Here is a 24,558-nt window from a genome sequence, read left to right as displayed (position 1 = left end):
TTATTGTAGGTGTTGTCGTCTTTTTAGTTAAATGTTCTCCTTGTAACAAAGTTAGTTAAGAAAGGGATTTTTTTATGCAGCACAGTTGAAGGTAGTACTCAGCAAAATTATGAGTTATTTTAGACTCAACGCTGCAGAGATCCAGATATAGACAAAAAGTTGTAGTATTATCTTCTGTATATACACACACTTATCTTTGTCGTACAATCCTAATGCTTTTAGTAATTTGTTTGTTTCTAAATCTACTTATTTGGTCAGCTCTCATTTAATATTTGAAAAATAGCTGTATACAGTTAGCTGTGCTGAGTTATGGTAAAAGAAAAGTCAGGCTATTCCTCTGCTTCTCACAAGTGGTAATATCTGTAATTCACCAGGAGCTTTTTATGAAAGAGGACCAAATTAATCATTTCACAGATGAATAACATTAAAGATCTCTTTGGTAATAGATTTTTTCCTTTGCAATCAGTCTTTGAAAAATGATGAAGCATCAGCCAAAAATGATGTGCAGAAACTTCTGGAACTGGGCCAAAAGCAAAGGTAAGAACCCACCTCTTCCATTCTCTCTCCTTTTCCAGACTGAAAGCTGTCAGACTAGAAAATTCCATGTTTCCTTTTACTTTCAATCTATAAACACTACCGTCTGTATTCCAGAGTCTGCTGATTGTAACAGTAAAATAAGGGCAGGGAATGCTATTTTAGGAAGCTTTTGAAACAAATCATGTATTAGCTGATATGGGACAGGCACAGCTCCAAAGTGTGTCATATGCTGTGGGTTAGAAAGAGGTGGCCAGCAGAGGATCTCAGCCCACTGTAATTCTCACAATTTGAAGAAATTCTCTGCATCAGTAATGCAAAGGGTTTTTTTGATTCAAATAAAGCCTAATCCAAACAATTATCCTCCTGGGTTTTTTTTCCTGTCCAGTTGTATCCCAGAATTTTCTACTGAATTTTGTGTTGCTTGTCTCCAGAAAGAACCAGATGAAGTTTGAATTTTATTGAGCATTATTTATTTATTTATTTTAAAGCAGATATAAACTAGTTCTTGTTGATAATAGTGTGGTTCCATTTTGGCATGTTTTCAGTAGCCCACTTGCCTCACTTTTTTGTTGCCAATCCTTTTTGCTAGAAGTTATACACTGGCAGATGTTTCGCACAGCAGGCTACTCAGTAGATGTAAGAGGTGGCCAATTTCCATCATAGATAATTTTTGTCTTGCGTTGGCACTATAGTTCATGGGATCATTATGATTTTATTAGCAAGACTCATAGACACAGGACATCTGTCTGTTAGTCTGAATAATTAAAGGTGCCTTTTCTAGAATCTGAAGAATTATTTCTTTATGGACACTTGTGATAAAGTTTGTGTTCTGTGTTTTCAAAAAAACTAGGGAAGAAATGAAATCTCTCCAGGAGGCTTTTCAAAAGCAGCTTAATGAGGCAACTGAGAAAGCAGAGAAGCAGCAAGCTACCGTGAGTGATTCCCTGTCTTTCTTTCGTTATTTTTCTTTGTTTCTTCTCTTTTTTTAATCCTTCTGCCTTGAGAATTTGTCATTCGCTCAAATAACTTTGCATGTAAAAAACTTGGATTTCAAGTATGTGTTAGTACTCTACAAGCTTCAGAAGAAAGGAGCTGAAAAAAGTTCAAAAGCCCCAAGATCCCTGTCTTCACTAATTTCTGTGGGATTTAGGTGTGTGTATACACTTTTGGAGATTTGGGCCTGGAGACTTGGACCTAAATCCTTTCCCTGATGAAGTAATCTTTATGGACCCTCATGTTTCATCTGTTACCAACGTACACTGTCATACGTCCATTGACTTTTTTGGAATGACTGCCGATTTTCAGCAACAAAATAGAACCATAGTAGAGTGTCCAATTTTGACCATAGTAGATCTAATTATCACTGTAGGAAGGTATCAAGTCCCATTAAGATTTCATGCTTTAATGAAATTCTGTTTCTGGGTAAATTGTACAATTGGTTGGATTTTTGAGTAGCACTGTAATACTGTGGGGTATAAAGTGCCACACCTTGCTGCTGGAGAAAAAAAAAAAAAAAAAAGTAGAATCATGTTTTCTGTTTAATTCTAATACATAAAAAGGAAATTTTTCCTATGTTGGTTTGTAGTAGTCTTATAATGTGAACACCATTGAGCATAAGTTGTCTAGATAACATCCAGAGGTCCCTTCAAACCCCAAGTGTTCTGTGATTGTAACTCTAGACTTGAAAACAAGCTGCTAGAAGGATTTATAAAATATCTGCACTGTATAAGATGGTTTTGTACTGAGGCAAGATATATTGTCCTGAAATAAGAAAAAATGAGAATCTAGCTTCACTGCTAAGTACTCAGAACATGCTGGTCAAAAGTTGTCTTTTTCCAGGTACATGGACACGTTCCTACCAGCTTAATCAGCACAATGAATTCTAGTCCTACAAATTAAAGGCAGAAAACATATTTTGTTATTTAATCTCTGTGTTAGATTTTGATATTCAAGACTAGTTCAGCTGTGGGTTAACTAAATCTCAGATATAGTGAATGGGTTATTGGCTCTGTTCTTCGTGATATAGTGCTTTTTCTAACTTGAGCAGCAGTGCCTTGTGTAAATTCAGTCCACACCCTAGCACCTGGGAAGACCACAAGATTTGTTCTACACAAGTCAAACAAAATCTACTGTTAACTGTAAGCAAAAATATTACCTAGTGCAGAAACCAGGAAAAACCCCTCTGAGTTTATAATACAACTTGGTTTGGACTGTTGTCAGCTGGTTAGAGAAACTGAATTCCTGAGGTGAATTCTAAAATTTGCCAATAATAAAATATTAAATTTGCCACTGATTTTAAGGAAAGCAGAACTGTGTCCTTGGTTTGTGACATTTATTTCTTTATGCCTCAGGGTACAATGTACCTAATGGAGCTCACCAATACAGTGAGACTGAATGAATATTCAAAAAGTCCTTCAGGATTCTCAGATGAAAGCTGCAATAGAAATGGAAATAAATATTATTACTGTCACATAGGGTTACTTTACATCTGGTTTCTCCATGTGTTTCATGTTTTTCTGAAAGCAATATGAACGCTATGAAAGATCTAGGTACTTTGAGGCAAGCCTAGCTAGACAATGGGACCTTGAATTTAATTCTAATTTAATGAATTGTGAGTCTTGTTTCTAATCCAATTTAAGCACATTTTATTCTACAGGATTTGGTGAAGTAAAACTTGATTTTCATCAGAGTAAATAAGAATGGAATCATATTTCTCAAAGCCACATGAGTAAAACACTGGAGGGGGGTTGGAAATACAGATTTCTGCACTTGCCAAGGAGGCATAGTACAATGCTTACTGTATGTTAATTGGCTGTATATATTCAACAGGGAACACCTGCCTGATGGCGTTCTTTATTAGGTAAATGCAAAAGTGTAAGTAAGAATTTACAAGAATTAAGTCAAATTACATGAAAAATAACCTGGAAAGTATTCAAGCGCTCTGACCAAACCAAAAGAACAAAGGAGACGCCACAGCGATACATTACGCTTTGCATCCGCGTCTTGTAGAATGTATGGCAAGATTCTTCACTCTCAGTTGCACAAATGATTCATCAGAAACAATGTTATCAATGTTACTGTGCCTGTTTATCCATTTTCTTGGCTCTTTAAGATTAGAGAAGCCAAGAATGGTATGCAGCTAAAAAGTTGCCATTCTGGGGATCTGCTGAAGTGTTGGTGGGCACAGTCTCTCAGAAAGCAGACAGCGGAGCTGCTGCTAGGTAGTAACAACTTTCTGAGGGCAGAAGCAGCAACTCAGGCTTGAGGAAACAAAAATGAAGTTTAAAGACATTCTTCTCCTTTACAGTACTAATCACACTGAGGACTGACCTGGGGGCCCTTAGCAGGAGTGAGCACTCCCTTTCTGGGTCTTTTGTCTTCTGCATCTGTAGCACTAACATATGGAGAACAGCAGTCCGTCTTGGGACAGGTCTTTTCTAGAAAATATATGGCAGACCTCGGATAAATTTATGCCTCTTGTTTCAGTTACTCTATCTGAGATAGTAAAATGTGCAGAGGAATACTGGTTATGATAAGGATGGTTTAAATTTTACAGTAGTCCTATTTTGCAAAGTTCAAGGTCAAATAAAGTCTTCCAGAAAGCCTTGGTTGTGAGGGAGCTTCCTTACAGACCATCTCACACTAGAACTATGGATTATTTGTATATCAAAAAGCATTTCTTAAATAGAGAAAGCTTGTTAGTCAGAAGCACCATACTGGGTTTAGAAATACAACATTGGACATAAAACGTGTAAGAGACAATTCCAAATAACCTGTTGTCCTCTTTAACAATTGATAAAGGTTGACAGAGCTTTTTAGTCTGCATTTAATATCAAATACCTAAGCAATTCATAATAGGTTGTTATGCAGTGAAAAAAAATGTTAATGATGTCATGCTGTATCTCTAAATGTGAAGTGGAACCACTTCTTCCAGAACAGGATTAGGAACCATAGACTCATTTTCACTTTTGTTAACAAAGAGGCAGAAGGCAAGTAATACATGTCACTTGAAAGTATTTTTTTTTCCAGTGAATTTGAATAAATAGGGTAAATAGTGATTCTGTATGTCTGTATTAGGTTAGCAGGCTCTTAGAGCTTTTTGGAGAAGGGCTCTTCACTTGACTGTGCTTCATGCTAACTGCTTCGATTGTAAGAAATAGTTATTTTTTTAGGAAGTGACCTTGAGGTTTGCAAAGTTGTTTCCTATTAACTGTAATTAAAGTATATGGAAAGAGCTGGATAGCTCTGGATGAGGGAGAAGTAAAGAAGGAAACAGGGAAATACTGAAAAATAGTTTGGCTAAGTAGACTAAGCTTAGTCTGCATTTTACCTTTTGTTCCTGTTGGTATTTTATATCATGCTAACAATTTTTAAGAAGACATGGTGATGGAATTGTTTAACAATACAATTATAGTACAGTTTGTCAAAATAAAGGAGAAAATATGTCTGTGTAAACTCCTTTTTCCCAGTTGCTCAGTGTTTACTATGAAAAAGGAGAAATAAGTAGCACATTATGCATGACTTGTAAAAATAAACAATAAACAATATGGTTATTTTGAAATCAGTAGGGTTTTTCTTATAACAAAAGACTAACAGAATATGGGGAATTTAATTCAGACACATCCACCACCTAACAAGAATCTTAAGAACCATCACAAACTCATGCCTGCAATATCTGTGAATGAGGTGTTAATGAATATATTCTAATCCCATCTTAATTGATCATGTCTTAGTCCTGAGCAAAATACAAGAAATCTGGAGGTAAGCAAATAAGCGTACAGCTGAGCTTTGACTGTGTGGTAATGATGCTATATTGGTATTCTTCCATCCTTCGTCTGTAGTGACTAACTAACTATTGTCTGACTCTTAGAATTACATCACTGCCATCTGCTAAAACATTCTGTATTTCAATGGGGAAAAATTTAATTTGAACATTTCAAGGTCACAAACTGCTGTGAGTAAAGGCCACTGGATGGAAGCTGTTGCCTTTAATAAACGTAATGAGCTCTGAAACACACAAAGCTCCGAGTACCTTGGATGTCTGTCTCCAAGAGACAGCAGCAGTGTCCTTGGTTAATATTGCAAAGTTCAGCCTTAGAACAATATATTTTCATTATGTATTTTCATAATTACAGCTAGGTAGTAATTAAAGGCAGCCAACATTTGGAAAGAGGTGAATGTCAAATAAGAACAAAGAGTGGGTAGAAGAGAGGAGGAGGTGAAGAAAGTTTTCTTAGTTTCAGTTTTTCAGTTTCTGTGCCTTTTAATTTAGAGATGGGTATAAATGTCCATTCTTGTTTATTATGCTAGCAGGACTTGGTGACTGAAAGTAGAATTTTTACATCTCTTCTGGAAAATGGTATTATGCCTTGTCCTTGGGACTGGCTAAAAGCATCATGCAAATGGTCTGATACAGACCGATCTGCCTTAAAGCATGAAATTATAGATGCACTTAAATTGTTATCTCTATATGATCTCCAGTAGCCAAGCCATATAAATCCCTCCTAGGTAGCTCTCTATAGCTATACTTTATGACTAAGTGGCTCTTCAGCTGTTAGAGATTTAGTAGAAGTGCTTTAAAAATGCTGTTATAATATGAAAGAAAAATGAGTAAGTTTTAAATTAATACCGGTATTATTTTTAAAAAAGAAAGGGACTTAATTTTTTTTTTTAATTATTCAGATAAGCTAAAACAGTAAGTTTGCACTATTTAAGATGTCCATATCAGTGATATCAGATGCACGTGTATGTGAATAGTAATTAAAAAAAATTACTGGTTTAACTAACAGAGATTGCTGGTTAAATTAACAGTACTGTGGTGTCTTAAATATCTCTCCGCTAGAAGATCCAAGCTGATACTTACAGGCTATGTATAGAGAGCACACAGACAATAATTTTGGTATCCTATCTCCTTAATTATTTCATATATATTCAGATTTAGAAGTGAAGTGCTTTGAAGGAATGTTCATATTCTCTTGAGAGTTAGGACTAAGAAAGGGAACATTCTTTAACGGAGGACAGTATATTATTTTTATCAGTATTTAATGGTAGCTGGCAAATCTTTTGAACAGCTGAAAAATCAAAACCCATCATGTGAATAGTTACTTTATTCTTTTCCCCAGCTAATCCTGATCTCATATTTTGATTGTAACCTTTATTTATTGTTGTGTAAAATCTTCATGTTTATTATAGAACATACATGGACTAAATGCCACTATTTGTGGACGTGATTGCTAGGCAAGTGCTGAATATATTAATCTTCTGTTAAAACATCATCCTCGGTGTAGTTAGTGTATGTGTAGTTAGTATTTCCACAACCAAACCACTTAGACAAAATTTTGGAAGAGTTTGCAAAAGAAATAACGCGTATGCATGTCAGTTGGCAATAGTCTCATGGACCCCCTACCTGCTTTTCTCTCATAAGTGATGATAGTGTTCTCTGACTTCTCTTTTGATACAGATGAGAGTGATGTCAAGTCTGGTGATGGTTTTCAAATTACTGACATCTGTCTACTTGAGTGTGGACATGATTCTAAGCACAGCTGTCATATCATGCAGATTCACTGCCATTTTTCATCTGCATGACATCCAAACCATTACTCTCTAGGTCAATGTCTCTATAATCTAAATCTATTTTCTTACAGAGGTTTTATTTTTCTTAACGAGTCTGGTGCAACATCAGATGAACTGTAGTTTCCCATGAACATAGGTGGGCTTTTGTATCAATGGGGGAGAGAACGTGGCGTGGGGCATTGGGTATATAGGGATGAGTATTTTGCTAATTAAGGTATCCAAGAGCATCCTCCTTCAAAGTGAAAGGAATGTATTCTTTTAATCCTAGTTGTTATAATTATATCCTCCTTTCTGCCTTTATGTTCCATAAGCCAGGAGGAAAGCTCAATCCTGAAAGAAACTTAGACTGATTTGTAAAAACAATATTTTAAACTGTGTTTGATTAAATTCTATCTTAAAACTAAAATTGGAATATCTACTTTCCAAGGCAAGTCATTGAATTAAATAGAAACTAAAGGCTAGATTTATAATACGCTTTATTCCACAGGTGACTGACAAGAAGCAAGGGGTTTATCTCATTAGGACCAGTACTGTAGCATTCAAATCAAATAACTGCGTTAGAAACCTACTATGATAGATGTTGTGTTCTTAGAGGGTTAAAAATTTTTAGATTGTAAAATCAGCTAATATTGTTGTAAAAATCATTAGTTCTTTGAAGATCATATGGGATTTCATTGTGAAAAATAAACACTATCTACTGGTGCAAAAGTAAAGTAAGCCTATTTATGTACAGCTATTTTCTTCTCTTGATTATAAGTTTTCTAGTAAATTATCATGCTAAATGTTTGTAGATTTAGCAAATAGCTAACTGTGGCCTATACCAAATTGGTATATAAGCAGAAGTTTTTTAAGATAACTTATTGGTAGAAACAGATGTAAGGCAGTGTTTGTTTGTTTTAAAGCTGTAAGTAGAGTAAAAAATAATTAATGCTTAAACTGATGTTCAGGTACATTTCAACAACTCACACTCAGCATTTCTTTAAACTTGTAGATTAACTTTCTGAAGACTGAAATGGAAAGGAAGAGCAAAATGATCCGTGACCTCCAAAATGAGGTAAGAGGAACATTTGATTGTCATCTCTGTTCAGAGTTTACACTGAAGGAGATTATGGTTTGGCTTCATATTGAAAACACATGTTGTAGTAGAAGGATAAACCTGCAGTGAAATACTCAAAATATAAAAGCAAACAAAAATGACGGTGTGCATTTAGAAATAGTATTTTATTGAATGCAACTTTTGACTTCTTGCTACTGGTGCATAGGTCTGTAGTACGTTGCTGTAACTTTTGCTGTACTTATGAGCAGTGCTTTTTCAGAAAGGAATACTTAATTCAGTTCTATAGATTATTGATACACAGTGAAACTTCATCCACAGTGTTATTACCTGCTTTAAAAATAAACAGCAAGAGGAGGAGAAAGGAAATACCATCTCAGAATTGAGATTCTTAATAAAATTTTAAACAAACCACATTCCTAAAATGTTTTCTTAAGCTTTATATGTCATGAATATTAATCCCAAATTGATCCCAAAATCCCAAATAAAACATAAAACATGTTTTATTTAATTTTTGTTAGTATTAAACTGAATTTATTTTGAAATTTGTTCTTGGAATGGAAACTTAAAATATTTTGAGTAGCGTCTTATTTTTCTCCTCCTTTGTCTAAATTTGACAATTTGACAATTTGTCTAAATCAGGATATAGTTTCCCTTTTTATTGCTTCATTTTGCAAAGAACTTTGCACTTGAAAATATTTTATTCAGATTATCTCTTGTTCTTTTAACAATCGGGCTTCTTGTCTTTATCTGTTCGGTTCAATTCTTACATTTTGCTGTTCTAAACTATTCCGAGTTTGATGTGTATGAAAACTTGATCTCCATAAAGCACTTATTTAAACAGTGATCTTTGATGTGTTTGGTCTGAGAGTGTATATATACAGTCAATCTGGAAAAAGTGCACATTACTTTTTAACTTGCAAAGGAAATATTGTCTGTTTCAGTTGCTCGTGTTATTTAAGCCACATTCTCAGTTGTCTTCATCTACAGTCACAACCGCCTTGCTTTCTTTTCCCACCTGTGATCATTGGATGCTTTGCAATTGCACCTGTTAATTCTAATAAATCATATCAGTCCAATCCTATTGACCAGCTGTAAAAAATCCTGTCTCTTATTGCACGCAAATAAATACTTCATTCGTCAACATTCAAACCATCTGGCTGCTAATGATTTTCTTAGGTAGGTCTTTAGACTTCTGTAATATTTAGTGAAGTTGCAAGCGTTGACCGTGTAACCTGGATGTACCGATGTTGCAAGCATTTTAGGCCTATCACGGGGCCTTTCAGAGAAACATGTAATTTGTATACAACATACATATAACATGCATTTTATGCTTCCAATTGTGTGTCAGTCTGCAGAGTGATTAACCATCTCCATCACTACCTAAAATGAATGGGTTATTTAGAATGCTCAACATTGTTTCAATTCAAAACATAGATATGTTGACTTGGATACCCACAGATGTACCCATTCACACACATTTTACATTTGTGTTTCTCTCTTTCTCTTGGGGGGGGGGGGGGGGGGGTAGGGAGAGGAAAGGAGGGGGAAGTCAGGTGAAATACTGGTGTACCTGAAATCAGTGAAGATACATCAGAAATAAATTCAGGCCAGTGGCAAACCCCAGGGGTCACCATGATCTGGTGGATGGCACTCTGGGTGCGGCACGGTAGTGGGACTCCTCCCATCTTTTGGATTACAAGAACATGAGAAATGCTCAGTGGTCCATCAGTCTCAGTATCTTGTCTGTGGCAATGGCAATAGCAAACGCTATTAGGGCAGAGTGCGTAAGCCTGCCTTAATTCCCACAGCATCCGCAGTCGCTGAGTTTGGGATGTTAGAAGATGAATCCCTATCTGTTCCCTCTAGAGTATGTCTATGAACCTGCTGTCCATTAATTTTTCTAAATCCTTTTTTGATATCAGATACCTCTACAACTCCTTACACTGTCAAGTTCCCTCTCACTTCACTGTTTATGGTTTAGGGTTTTTTTCTGTCCTTTCCTGTTCTCCTCCCTTGAGCAAGTTTTTCTGAGTTGTTCCCTGTATAGCCTTCTTAGCTTTATAGTCATTCAATGTTTTAGGGGCTTCTAATACAGCATTTTTTAACAGCTTCTAGGCAGTTTGTATGTTTTTTGGTCATTTGACTGTTCCTTTCAGGATTTGTTACTATTTGCCTTATTTATACGTCGCACTCTTTCATGAGGTTGAATGTCTGTGTGCTGAATTTATGTGTGCTTTGCTGTCCTGCCGCAGTAGTAACTGTTACTACACTTCGTTAGCAGTTGCAAGCAGTCTGCCATTAGCTCCTCTTGAACTCAGCCCAAGGAAACCCTTGAGAGCAAACCAGAATAATGTCTTTTCTTGGGCGCCGCAGGGCTGGCTGCAGACATTTACTGTGTAGCTTCTTTCGGTCACATTGCAAATGTCTGGCGCTAAATGAAGCTTCAGTCTGTACACTATATGAAGAATGAAAAAGATTATGATTTCTCTTTAATATCTTGGCATATCCTTAGAGAATAGATAAACACACGGGTGAAAGTATAAAAGTATAAAAAAAAAGTATAAACTTTTTTAATATAAAAAAGTATAAAAGTATACAATTTTACTTACAAAAGTAAAGATGTAATCTGAGTGACTGACATTTATAAGATCATAAATATTTAAGGTGTACTTTTGATATCTATCTCCACTATCCTGCCACACCTGGTTGTGATTTTGTCTGAGTTTTTAGGGAAGTACTTTGACTACGAAAGAGCAGAGAAGATGGACAGGAGTTTTGTGAGTCACTGAGGGAATAGTTTCTAGAGTCCTGTATAAATATTATTTGGGGCATCTGTGATTGAGGCTTCTCAAAAAGGAAAAAAGAAATAGCATATTGAAAAATGAGAATTAATCTTAGAGGTAGAGCGGTGATTAAACTAGAGATATTGGTTTAGATGGGAAGTAGAACACATCAAGCAAATAACACAAATTTCCAGTTTCCTGAGGCCTTCAGTGATGTGTGTTCTACTCTAGCTCACCTGCTGCTTCTTTCTCCTCCATATATCCAAATTACATAGGATTTAACTATCATTCAAATGTTCCTGAAATTATTCAAAAAGATCTGTCTAATTTGTATTACTCATCTCTTTTAGGTAATAAAATTAAAACGGAGGGGTAAGTTTTACTGAGAAGAAAAAAGCCACATTCTTCCCTAGGGAATTAGTGAATTAATGTCTAGATGCTCTAAATGGAACTACAGAACCTTCCAGTACTTTCTACAAATGTTTCAAACTTGATGTGGGAAGAGAAGCGTTAAGTCTTCCAGAAGAAGTATAATAACAAAGACATAAGTAAAGGAAGGAGACTTAATATATGCAGCAAAGAGGAAATGAGGTGTAGAAAAAATGCAATGAAGATTTGATCTTCTAGGTTTTCAAAATTGCATGAGAAGTGATAAAGGCCTGTTTCCTCCCCAACCCCCGCACCCACCCAGATGCCCCCCTCCCCAAGATACAAGGGTTTTGCACACCTGTATATTTAAGACCAGCAATGGTATGTAGCTAAAAAAAAAAGGGGCAGGAAAAAGTTTGATGCAAGTACTTGACAGTGCTTGCATCCAGGTGATGTTTCTGGCATTTTTATTACTACCCTATCCAAACACATTCACATAGATAAATACTGGAAAAAGTCTGCACAAGCGATCTACTTTTTGTTTGTTTCTAATTTAATCAAAGTGCCTGAAATATTTCCATTTTTTTATGTTGCCAACTTGCAAGATGTTGCAAGAGCTGTAGGAAAAGATTGTGGGCGCTGTTTATTTTGCACTTATTTTAGGAGGAAACACAGAATAGTACTTGTGATTAAAGAAGCAATACGGTCCTAGCGTGCCCTGGAAGTCAGAATCTCCAGCATTCTGTTCTTGGCTCGGTCAACTAAACTTGCCTTGAGAGAAATTTGATTTAAGATCATTGCTTAGTCCTCTGCATCAGCTACTGTGTGGAAAAGGAACCAATAGCTGTACCTACCTAACGGCTTTCTATTAAACTTCTATACTATGTTTGCCAGTTCCCTAAAAGTAAGTCCACTAATATGAGGTTTTTTTGAATTTCAGTGATGGTTTTTGAAGGTTTCAATAAGGACTTCATATTTTGACAAAGATTTGACTGAATTTAAATAGTATGATTTTGAGGAAACATTATATTATCTAGGTCCTGCCTCCAGTCTTGTTTGTAAGATTGGATATGCTATATATTTAAAGAATTGGTAGCATTTTCTATGTATTTTTTAAAAGTGCTACCTGCATACAGATATATAGAGACAGATAATGAAAATGGAATTCCTTTCATAGCTACTTTCGTCCTTTCAAATATCACATTCACCCTCAGTTTGTGTTGGCAAATTGTGAATTTTGCAATCTCAGGCTCTTCCACGAATGTAAAAATAATTCCCTAATTAGTTCTGTTCTTTCGGCGCATGCCCTACTGCCGTTCAGCTTTGTAATTCAGAGATAGGAACAGACAACAACAGCCTTCCAACTGAATGCAGCAGCTGTGATGTGGCGTATGAGGAGAGGACATTGTACAGAAAGGCAATTTTCAGGCTATTCAGGGCTTTGGAAAAAAACAGTTAACAACAAAAATAGTTCCTGGTGCCGAGGGAAAAAAGCACCAGATACAGCGCATAGGGATTATGTGTCTAAAAATCCTGTCTTTTTTAGGGGTCTCTAAGTGCTTTCTGCAATACCAGAAAAAAATCTGTCAGACTTCCAGCTGTAAAATCATGTGGATTGTGTTAATGTAGTCTAATAAAGGATTGACATGTAAATGGATAAGCTCTTATTTTGAGAAGTTTCTATTATTGACAAAGAAACCAAGAGGTCTGGAAATTCAGAAGCACTGGTGGAGTTAAGACACTTTGCAAAAATGTAGACTAAAATAGAATATGTATAAAATACTGTGAAAATTTTCACTTTTGGAGATGGCCTGTAACAGAGTGAGCAGCTCAATTCTATCATGTCAGGTGTATATCAGTTGTGGAAAATGATGCCAAAACTGCTCTAAAAATGAAGCTAAAGCAGGATGCTGTGTTAACCCTTGTTTATATCAGAAAAATCATGGGTCTTAACAATTGCTATTCGGTATTCAGAACTGATAGTTTTGGGTGCCACTCTGAATATGCATATCCATGATGGGTTAATTTCTTAAATGAATGTCTTTTCTGCATTGATGTGTGTTGTGCATTTTGTTAGTTTGTTATTCATTTCCTACTGGAGCACCTATAAAAGCCATCTTCGGTTAAATGTAGGTGTCCTAGCTGATATACACTTACATGCGATTTCCTTGAGATAAATGAGTCAGGAGTTTTCCCTTAAAGTTAATACATGGTGTATATTCTTTACTGAAAGGTAGTGAAATGTTATTCAACTTTGTCACGTGGACGCTATAGTTGCCTCACATTAGACTTAGAAGTGTGTATAAAAAAAAAACTTTGCTCTTATTTAAACCATTTAATTACATTTGATTAGATAAGAAATTACTCTATAGCTTGTCATATTATCTTTGGGCAAAGCATTTTACAATATCTCTGTGTATACCTCCGTTAAGGTATGTTAATATCTTTACAGATTTACAACAATCCCTTGTATTTGTAAAGTTGACCCAGTGGTTTATATCAGGCAATATATTTCTTTGCTGTTTAGGCTGTGGCAGAACTTTGAAAAACATGAATTACATGAAAGATGTATAGTAGTACAGGCAATACAAAGTAAACCAGGAGTGGAAAATGAATTTGACTGTAGCTCTCAGTAATATGTGTTCTTTTTGCAAAGAAGCACAGTTTTAAATAACTACCTTGTAAACAATACTTTTGCTCTATTCATGTATAAATTGTAGTTATAGCTTTAGGGTCGAGTAAATCATCCTAAAACAGAATTTTCTTTAATCTCTCTGTGCTTAGCTGCACTAATAAAAGGTAAAGTCACAGCAGTTTAAAGTCTCACCTGATATATTGGGAATTTCATGCCCTGCAGGGTGAATTCAATCGAATTGCATTGAATTATGGTGGAGGGAAAAAAAAAAAAAAAAAGGAGAAACCTCCGTTAGTGAAGCAGAAATGAAATTTTAAGGCTTCAAGACTGTATGCTGATACTATTCTATAAAGGAGGACATTGTAGTTCTTCACTCTCCATACTCTGCAGATAAAACTAACTTTTTTTTCTAAGTATAAAAGCCTGTCCTGTGAGAAGAAAATTGGGTAAAGTTCTGTTCCCTCTTTGGGTACTGCATTGGTTCTACAATTCAGAAGGAAACATCCACAAGTGTCAGAGGCAGGGGCGCTGCCCAGGGAAAGATGAATGAGCAGGAAGAGTACAGGAGCAGCTTCAGATATCATTCTGCTAAAGGGCTTTAAATTCAGTGTTGTTTCTTGATTGATTACACCTTCTTTTGAAGTAAAAAAAAAAGTCCTCTTTTAAAAAATAATTTGCTTAAAATTGTTCTGTGAGGGTTTTTACTGAAAATGATAAGGAAAAAGTAGAAACAGTTTAATCAGTTGAAAATGGATCTTAGGGGACAGTATATGAGATCATACAGAAAACAAATCGTACTGCATCAAGATTGTCAGTGAGATATATTTATAGTGACACAGTAGCGACTGCAGTGAATGTTAGAATAAGCTTTTGGTTTTAGAAGTTTTGTTTTCCTGATCTTGTAGACCCAGGAGTGTAGGACACATTTTCTCAGTTGCTGTTGAGTGATAATCAGAATCAGAGCATCAAGTAAAAGAATATGATGGATCTGCTGTGTCTGGATCCCTCTCTCCTAGGGACCACCATACTTTTAGATTCTTCATTCATTCTTTAAATCTAGAGCCAGGGTGTAAAGAATCTAATTTACAGCCATGAACTACTAGAAAATGAAGGAGATGCTCAAATAAGAATGTTCAGGTAAAATGTATCCTTAACAAGCAAGAAGATGAAAAATTAAATGTTATACCTGTTAGGGCTCTCTTTTCAACCTGTACTTAGCCACAATGTTTAGAAAACTGTCTGCCTGGATTTTGCCCGATATTCTTTGTCATCTTTTCAATTAACCATGATGTTGAAAATCATGGCAGTGTTCTTTTGTAGTTTTGCTGAAGTTATTCTAATGTTTTTACTCATGCATTTACTCATCCTATGCTGCCCAGGACACGTTATTAAATTCTTATTTCTGACACCCTGCTTCATTAAGTCCAAAGTTCCAAAATGGGTCTGAATTCTTTCTTTTTCTTACTCATCTAGTCTCAAATCTGAGTAACAGGCTTTTTATCTCTGAAGCTTAGTCTTTTTCAATTGTCATTTGTAGCAAAATATCATCCATGGGGAAAAGAAAGAGTACTTTCCCTTCATTTCCTTTCATAGGAAATTGCTGCTGGTAATTAGTGCTCCCGGATACTGATGCTACGTAATGTGGTAGTGTGTGAGGTAAACTTCCATAAGCATTTCAAAGATCAGATTGTACAGGCCTTTGGGATAAGGGAGATGCTGGAGTTCTCTGATGCTCATTTAATTTTATTTTTATGCAAGTATGACCAGTATGTTTGAAGCTAAGGGTTAAGAATAGAAAGTCTTAGCGGTTCCTTCACTATGTTTTATTTCAAAAAGGCAGCAAAACATGAAGTTTAAGAGGTTATCTTGAAAAGTCAAGTTTAAAAGAGCTATATTCCATCCTTTGCACACACAACTCTCCATGACATCTGTTGCAGCTTCAGCAGGCAACAGGAGCGGCATGGAACCTAATAAAAATCTTTGATCTTTGAACTTGTACAGAGTGTGTTGTGAATCTTAGTGTTATCCAAATCAGTGTTTTCCAGCATTACAGATCTCAAGAGCAAGGTGGCTCAGAGCCAAGCTCCAGAGAACTTTTAGCTTAGATGAACTTTTATAAGTAATGTAAAACTTTCCCTGAAGCTAGTATAAATTTTGCCAAACAGGAAAAGGAAAGTGCTGATCTAATTTATTCATGTTATGCAGACAAGTGGAAAAGTTTGCTTTTAGTACCAAGATGTTAAAATTACCTAGTGTAAAGACCACTTAAAAGGAAGTAATGATGCTATATGTGGTTAAAAAAAAGAATGTAAGTCAATCCTTCAAAATCTTGAGTAGACACTATTGATTCTTATCCTTAGATGAAATAATAAAAGAGCATTTAATAATCAAATTGCCATGGTTCATAAAGAAAGAGAAGGCGAGCTGTTGATTTCATCATTACAAATAATGCTGTCAATTACTGATATTTGTCACTTAGGATCAAAAACAAGGGGTCACCCTTGAGGAGCTCTGAGTCATCCAAATTCAGTATCAAGAGTATTCTTTGCCTCTGAAAACACCACACAGGACTTAATAACATAAGAATTTATAAAGGTATATGTGACATGAAAATGCACTTGGCTTATTAATTTAAAAAGTTGCTTGAAAAAGTTATATTACACCTGGAATGCTCCTGTCCTGGCCTGAGAGCTCTCCAGAGGCTATGAAGCTCAGACTACTAGATTAATGGGCAGGGACATGGCTCTTGTAGTTATAACTAGATTTCCATGAAGGTCAATAAAAATTTAGAGAAAAAAGACTGGTGAACCCCAAATTGATCATATTATGGTACACCATGCAAAACTTCCATTGATTTCAGGGGAGAAGGCTTGGAGCGTTCGCATTTTCTTTAGGATCATACTATTGAATACAGATGTTTATTTGCTAAGTTCAGTGGGAGCAGAAAGTGATTTTAAAAAATATTTTTTGCTATTTAGAGGTTTAAATTAAACTGGACTGCTGTTGTTTTCTAGTTTTTAACCTTAATCAAGATGAAGTGTAGCTGGAAAATGTCAGCTTTATATGGTGAAGTATTTTTCAACTGAGGGTTGATAGCCTGTGACTTTATAAAGATGTCCTGGTTTCAGCTGGGATAGAGTTAATTTTCTTCTTAGTAGCTGGTAGAGTGCTGTGTTTTGGATTTAGGATGAGAATAATGTTGATAAGACACTGATGTTTTGGTTCTTGCTGAGTAGAGTTTACACTAGTCAAGGACTTTTTAGCTTCTTGTGCTCTGCCAGGTGCATAAGAAGCTGGGAGGGAGCATAGCTAGGACAGCTGACCCAGACTGGCCAAAGGGCTATTCCATACCATATGACATCATGCTCAGTATATAAGCTGGGGGAAGAAGAAGGAAGGGGGGGACATTGGGTGTGATGGCGTTTGTCTTCCCAAGTAACCGTTACGCGTGATGGAGCCCTGCTTTCCTGGAGATGGCTGAACACCTGCCTGCCGATGGGAAGTAGTGAATGAATTCCTTGCTTTGCTTTGCTTGTGCGTGTGGCTTTTGCTTTACCTATTAAACTGTCTTTATCTCAACCCATGAGTTTTCTCACTTTTACTCTTCCGATTCTCTCCCCCATCCCACCGGGGGGGAGTGAGCGAGCGGCTGTGTGGTGCTTAGTTGCTGGCTGGGGTTAAACCACGACAAAAGATTATAGTCCTCTCCTGAGACTCATTATCCTCCAGTCTTAATTTGATCAAACTAAATACAATATTTGGAATAATAATTCCAACTATGTATGGATATTCAAAGAGGATAAAAAGATAACAATAATAAAATACTTAATTGAAATTCATGTTAGAATTATTGTAGAAAAAACCCTCACATAAAATTCCTAAATTGTCGGTTATGTTACTACCTGAGCTAAGGTGTCTGGACAAGCTGTTTGGCTGTAATGTGACCCCACCGTGTTATTCTAAAAGAAGTACAATCACATGAAACTGGTTTTTCTTCGCAGCAAAAAGAATTGATTCTCATCTACTTTGCATCTATTTCAGCCTGAAACCCTGGAATATTTTCAAATGCAGACATTTTTGTCCCTGCAAAAAAAAATCAGCCGTCTTAGGAAGGATGTTCGGAGCTTGTTCAACTCAAATACTTATGTATCACTTTTCCTAATGAATATCTCAGCCTTGCTGGGGAATTGCTTGCCTTAAAAATGTGAAAACATTTATGGTACAGTGGAGCGGGAACAACATACTCTCAAATTTGACTGGCCTCTTGCTATAAAATCACTGTAGCAGTTCACTATGTGTTACTCTAGTGATAGGACATAGTTCACCCTCAGTGTCCAGTCAACCTCATACTGAGTCGTAAATGTAGAAATTGTTCTATTCTGGGCCACAATTTCCAATTTTGTGCTATCCAGAAACATTTTAAACCACTTAGTTCTGGAGTCTTCTCTCCCACACTCTCTTTTCAACACTGTTCAACCATATTTGGGGCTGCAGATGTTATTGGAGAAGGAAATATTAAACAGATCAATTGACTTGTCACTAATTTTAGGCATAATAACTCGAGTGAGTTGCATTGATTTTATTTAGTTTTTGTTTAAGTACTTATAGCTATGCGATAATGTAAAAATCCAGTTTTCATTAGACTGCCTTAAAGTGCCTTTTCCGTATCTGTCCTAATAATTTTGCCTGTTTGTCAAGTTTACCTATAAAAGCTTTCCCATGTAATGAATCTTCTGTTCCTCAGATTTTGATTTCACAATTTTTACAATGAAAAATGTTTGAAACAACAACTGATAATGCTTGAATTATTCCTTTTTTTAATGATCTCTGTCTTGTAAATGATGTAATGCACGCATTGTTTAATAGATGTGGAAATGTTTGAGGTGAAATTATAAGGGTTTTATCAAGCAGATGCTACTTGAAGTATTCTGGAAGGTGTCTTGATTTGCTTTTGTGAATAAGAATCTCTGAATAGTGTTTTGTTTAATCAAATAGATAAATGAACTCGGGAAAGGTCTGCATGGCTTAAAAAAAAAAAAATTTGTAAGAATGTCAGATCCTTATGGTTTATCCACAAGCTGTGCTGTCCTTTAAGGTACTGTGATTACTTTCTTTCAAATGTAAAATATTTATTCTATTTCAGACTATAAATTTAGTCCTGTGTGTCAGGTGTCCACTTCCTGGTCGTGTGTGTTTGTGCATATATTTGTATGTATGTATTTGTGTGTACATTTAAATCAAAAATGTTCTTTACATATAGATTCAATACATATTTATGTGTGTACGAGAACATAATGTGATGTCAAAAAATAGCTTAAAGGTACCAAAATGCCAGCAGTCGATTCACTGAAAACTGTAATGGCTCAGTTTTTCTGGATGTGCCCAGGAAAATTTTCTCTTTCTGGTACTGATTTGCTGATCTTTTTTTTTTTTTTTTTCTTTTCTTTTCTTTCCCCCCCCCCCGAACTTCAAATCTTTCCATGTCACTCCTAAATTATTCTGTTTGTGGCAGATTTTTTTGGTCCTTATGTAGCATTATTTTTCAGATTATTTCAGTGGAGTTTTGCTCATTTACTGAAGGAGATAATTTGATCTTAAAGTACTTCAGGATAGCACTTAGCTAGAAAATCCATGTTTTCAAAATTAGACTCAGCAGTTGTCTCAAGTACTAATCTATGGAAACGCATCCCTTTAGTCTTTATTAAAATGATATCCACCTGCCATCATTAATTTTGACAATGAATGGCTAGTATTCTGCAAGAACAAGTACCTTTAAACATGACGGATTTTATGCCAGGGCCTGTGTTGAGAAGCAGGTTACAAGGACAGAGTTCTACTTGCACAGTAAAATAACATTTCAATGGAAGACTGTGGGATGTGCTGTGCAACAGTGGGCATGGTATGCTTCAGCTGTATGGCTTTGGGTGCTGTGCCACTGGGAGGCACGAAAAGGGATTTGGGGAGTTTTTCCTATGTAGAAAAATCCTCCGATACAGTAAAAGCCAAAAAGCGAAGTATCTTCATAAGAAGTAAAATAGCCATTAACAACTTCCTTCTGTTTGGATATGTGTACTTTTTGGCTGTTCACTTGTTTTTAAAGGCCATATTTTGTAACAAGCAAGATGGTAGAAAAATTGTGATAAAAACAAGAATGTTTTCCTGTTGGGGTGAATGCAGGTGGCAGGATTATCTTTTCTTAATTTCCAATTTGTCAGTTTCTGATAAGAACCTGCTTTCCATTTAAATTGATGTACACAGACAGCAAAAAAATATTGGATATTAGAGACAGTGAAAGAGTTGTGTAAAACAAAATTCCCAGGAGACTCATGATGATGCCTCGCTTGATGGCTAGCTATGGCTTCAGCTCGGCCTAAATGAACGACTAGGAGTAGACGGACGGTCAGTCAGCCTCTCTGCTTGTGTGCTGCTGCACTGCTTCAGTAGTCACAGAGGCCAGATGAACTCGATTAAGTTTCTGTGGTAATTCCTATGTATTGTCTGTATTAAACCAAATGCTTCCTATGCTGTAAATTTCTCATTTTTTCTGCTGCACAGAGTCTGTAGGCAGATTAATGGATTTTTTTTTTTTTCCTCCCTGAATTCCCAATAGCATAATTGGTGCTTTTAAAAAAAAAATGTTTCCTTGCTGTGCATTTGAGTGTTACAACCATGAGCTTTAGTGTTTGGTTTAGCCGATGCTAGGCACTCAGCATTTGAACTGTAGATTTTATGCTGATAAACTCTAAGTCTTAGGACAAAAGAAGTGAAGATCTGGAACCTGAGAGTTAGGATCTCCTCCTTCATTTGCCAACAAATGCGCCTAACTAGATCAAGAAAATATTAGCAGCCAGGCATGAAATTCATATCCTGTAGCTGTTCAATGGATGCCGATTAATTTTGGGTAAAAGGTGTAAGTAACCTGCTATTTACTAATGCTTCCTTCCTATAGTGATGTCTCTCTTGTTGAATCAAGATGAGGATTCACTAAGATGCCTGATGGGGTGGCAGTTGATTCTTGTTATGAAGTCCATTTTTTTGTTCTTTTTTACAATGCTGTCACCTTATTTTAATTTTACAAGAAGACAAAATGTGACCTGGAAATTCATTGTGAAGAGCACGTTATTTTTAGCAAAAATGTAAATATGACATAGCAAAGAACCAGTCAAACCCAGAACTGCTGGGACAGATACAAGGATTCAGTGATTCAATATTCTTCATGAACTACTTCTGCAAAGTCCCCCTACCTATATAGTATGCCTCCTTGGTATACTCTACAGAATCTGAATTTTTTTTTAAGCTTCATGCTGCTCCTTTAAGCATCATTTCAACAGTATACAAGAATTGGCTCACTGAATTGGCTCATATGATTATACTTAATTGCATCCTTTTCTGGGTCAGAGGGTGACTGTTTTTCTGTGGCTGCAAAAGGAGAAAAAATAAAATTTTTTGAACTTTGTATTGTTGCAGCAAGCAAAAGCAGATCTAGTTTTATTGCTCAAATATGCACAACTAAATTAGAAGCAGTATTATGGTATTGCATTTCACTAAAATGCTTGCTTAGGTGGAAAACACATTGTAAATATTTTTGTCTTCATTGATGCAGATTCCCAGTGACTGTTGCCAACTCTTGTTTTTATCATTTGGGTAAAACCCCAACTTATTTATATTTGAAAGAGGCAAGTGTGTATGTGCAGTTCATAGAAATCTTATTTGCACTGCATTGCTTACTATGACTTACATCCTCCGCACAGAGTGAGTACAGTGTAGGAAACAATCATTTGGGTAGCACTTAGTGTACTACATGGTTGCTGTGCACTCTCTAAAATTGTTGTAAAATAATACCCAATTGTTATGGTGGTTTAAGCTCAATGAATGATATAGAAATCAGTAATTGTAAGGTAATTATTTTTAGTCATTAAACAGCCCACATTTTTTCCTTTGGAAAATGCTTGGTTTTCCTTTAGTCATTCTGGTCTTTCTAATGTAACTAGGAGTAATCCTGCAAGTGTTAAAAGGAAGGAAATTAAAATGTACCTTTGCCCTAACCTTTGGGGTTTTTCTTCCATTATTGTCAGCGATGCTTTAGAGTGTATATTTCTAGACCTAATTCAGATTTCTTTTAATGTTTGGTTACATATACTTTTAATACAGCCCAAGTGATATTACTTTGTTCCATTCAATTAAGGTTGACTTTAAAATAGTGTTCTAAGTTTCTCATGCTGTAACAATCTCACTTGCAAAGGTGGGTGGAGGGAGCCAGACAGGACGCTCAACGCTATAAGGTGAAGTACTGTTAGTCTTTGCAAGCTTATAAGCAGAACTATATAAGTTTCTGAAGTATTTGGACAATTAGACTGATTCAGTTTCATCTGTTGAGCTTTGCATCAGGATCCCTGAAGTACACAAGTATTTGCTGATTCTCTTACCTGGTTAAGCCGTGGTACCAGCATCACCTCTGAGATGGATGCCTTTGCTGCAGTGTGGGTGATGGTAGCTCGGTTGGCTATTCTTCTTCACTAGCCCCTAATCAAGATGCTGATTGTTCTGTGCTTTATTTCCTCCTTTCCTTACTTGGCAAATACCTGCTTTCTCAGGTTAATCAATTATTCCAAAGAACAATCAGTAGGACCAATTCTTCTTAAACAAAGTAAAATGAGATATTATCAGTTATGTTAAATATAATAAGTATAATTGGGAATAGGACCACATACCTGCCTGGCTTGGCAGATTTAATGTCTACATCGTGATTATGTCATGTCTTGGCTGTTAGTATTTCAAGCATAGTTACTCATATTTGCCAGAAATATGAGTCTATGAATCTATGAATTTAAATCCTGAACTTGTGGGAGTTTGGAATGACACAGCTTTATCATCGATGTGGGATTTGGATTTTGAGAAATTGTTATGGATTCCAAGACACGCAGCTGTTGAGCAGTATGTTCATTAAAAGATTGCTCTGCTGAAAATGCAGCTGCGTTCAGAAATACTGAAATATATTTTGCAGATAAAAACATACCACTTTTAAATAGCATGCATAGTCAGCTGTAGCTTTAAGAAGCATTCAGGAGAAGTACACCTTCTATGACCTAGAGCCTGATCTCTAAGATAGTTCTGAAAAGTATATGAGCATAAAAGTTATTAAATCTGCTGGGCAGATGCATTACTTAGATTGCTTGCCTATGACTGACAGACCAATATTCTATTTGATAACATCGGATTGGGTAAATTACATTTTTACATCCTTTCTTTTCCAAGACAAGTATTAATGTGAAATCTGCTGACTCAAATTCGCTTTCTTGTCCAAACCTATTAACGCTTACTTTAAAATAAAATAAAAATGAAAGATCTAATAGGTAGTGAAATATAAAGTATGGTTAAATAAAAAAAAATTTAATCCTGCACAGATTCTTGTGGGTACTCTCTTAGGAATAAGTGTCCTGAATGTTTACGCATTTTGTGCAAAGCGGGAAAACGTTTATAGAGGGGAGTAAAATTTTTATACTTTTCCTTCCATGACCCTAAAGTACCAAAAATTCTGGGATTAGAGCACCCCTTTGAAAAGATGGCTATGTGGGTGTTGGATCTGCACTCATTAAGAAAGAAGCCAAGCTTAGATCTTCCACAGTCTCAGTGAGACACAACACGACAGCTCTCATTTTGTGAGTCTGTGAGGTGAAGCTGAGCTGCTGAACTGCTGAATGCTGGCGAGGCTGAGACCTGCCCAGAAGCACCGTGTTAGTCCTATGAGGTTTTAATACTGTGGACTGAAGGACTAGAGAGCAGAGAGAGAGAAGATGACCAAGCATTTATGTCTTTAAAGTATTTACCTGTGTGGTTGCAGCTTTTTGTGTGTGACTTGTTTGCAACTTGGATTTTATACAATGTTGAAAAACACAAACCCCGATAAGGCCTGTTGTCTGACGCTTGCTTAGAATTAAATCAGTGGAATTCAGTTAAGCAATTTCAGTTAAGCTACCTGACTTGACAGCAGCTATTTGGATTCATATTGAAGAAAATATGGATCTCTTGCATTGGTTTTGTGCTTGCTGTTTTTTTTCTTGACTCTTATTAGCTTATTTCACTGTGCAGAATGAGCACCTAATGAGCACATAGCTGACACACTTGGCCTTTAGCTTTTTGTGTAAGCCCTTTTCTCTTATGGGCACAGTAAACCATACTGGGCCGTTCTACATCATTTACCTGTCCCTGCTTTTGTAGGGGAGGTATCATTCATATCTTTTGCTTCTGTGGGTGTGCATGGGTTTTCTTAACGTATTGTAGGGATAAATAATGTGTATGTCATTTATTTTGCTTTGCCGCATTTCCTGGTACTTTATTCAGATAGCAGACCCCTTTAGGATTGTGAAGCCTTTGATGCTGGGGGAATGCTCACAACAATGTTCTCCATGGTTATAGTTGCATTTGCCAGCTCTCAGAGTTGAAATCTCAGGCTGAGTCATAAATTTCATGCAGCTGCATGAAAATTTCAGTGTTTGTTAATTCAAGGCTCTATATAGGAATGATGGACCTGGTGCACAGTTTTCTTAAATCACCGGACAGACAAATTAATTACTTCCCCTCCCCTCCTTTTGGTCTTACAGTTT

The 24,558-nt window shown here is 36.2% G+C and overlaps 1 protein-coding gene across 1 annotated transcript in view; it reads left to right on the top strand.

Annotated features, from left to right (window-relative positions):
- Positions 1-24,558, top strand: part of LUZP2 (leucine zipper protein 2) — a gene marked incomplete at its 3' end in the record, with an annotated part of 198,263 nt that overhangs the window by 90,197 nt on the left and 83,508 nt on the right. Inside the window, exons 3-5 of the mRNA XM_082318626.1 lie at positions 467-537; positions 1,388-1,469; positions 8,102-8,164. Of these exons, the coding sequence (XP_082174752.1) occupies positions 467-537; positions 1,388-1,469; positions 8,102-8,164 (216 nt within the window). The remainder of the gene's footprint in view (positions 1-466; positions 538-1,387; positions 1,470-8,101; positions 8,165-24,558) is intronic.

Source organism: Platalea leucorodia (assembly GCF_965183815.1).
Source record: "Platalea leucorodia genome assembly, chromosome: 7".
NCBI lineage: Eukaryota > Metazoa > Chordata > Aves > Pelecaniformes > Threskiornithidae > Platalea > Platalea leucorodia.
Note: the sequence above shows the minus strand (reverse complement) of the source record. Positions and strands in the feature narration are given on the sequence as shown.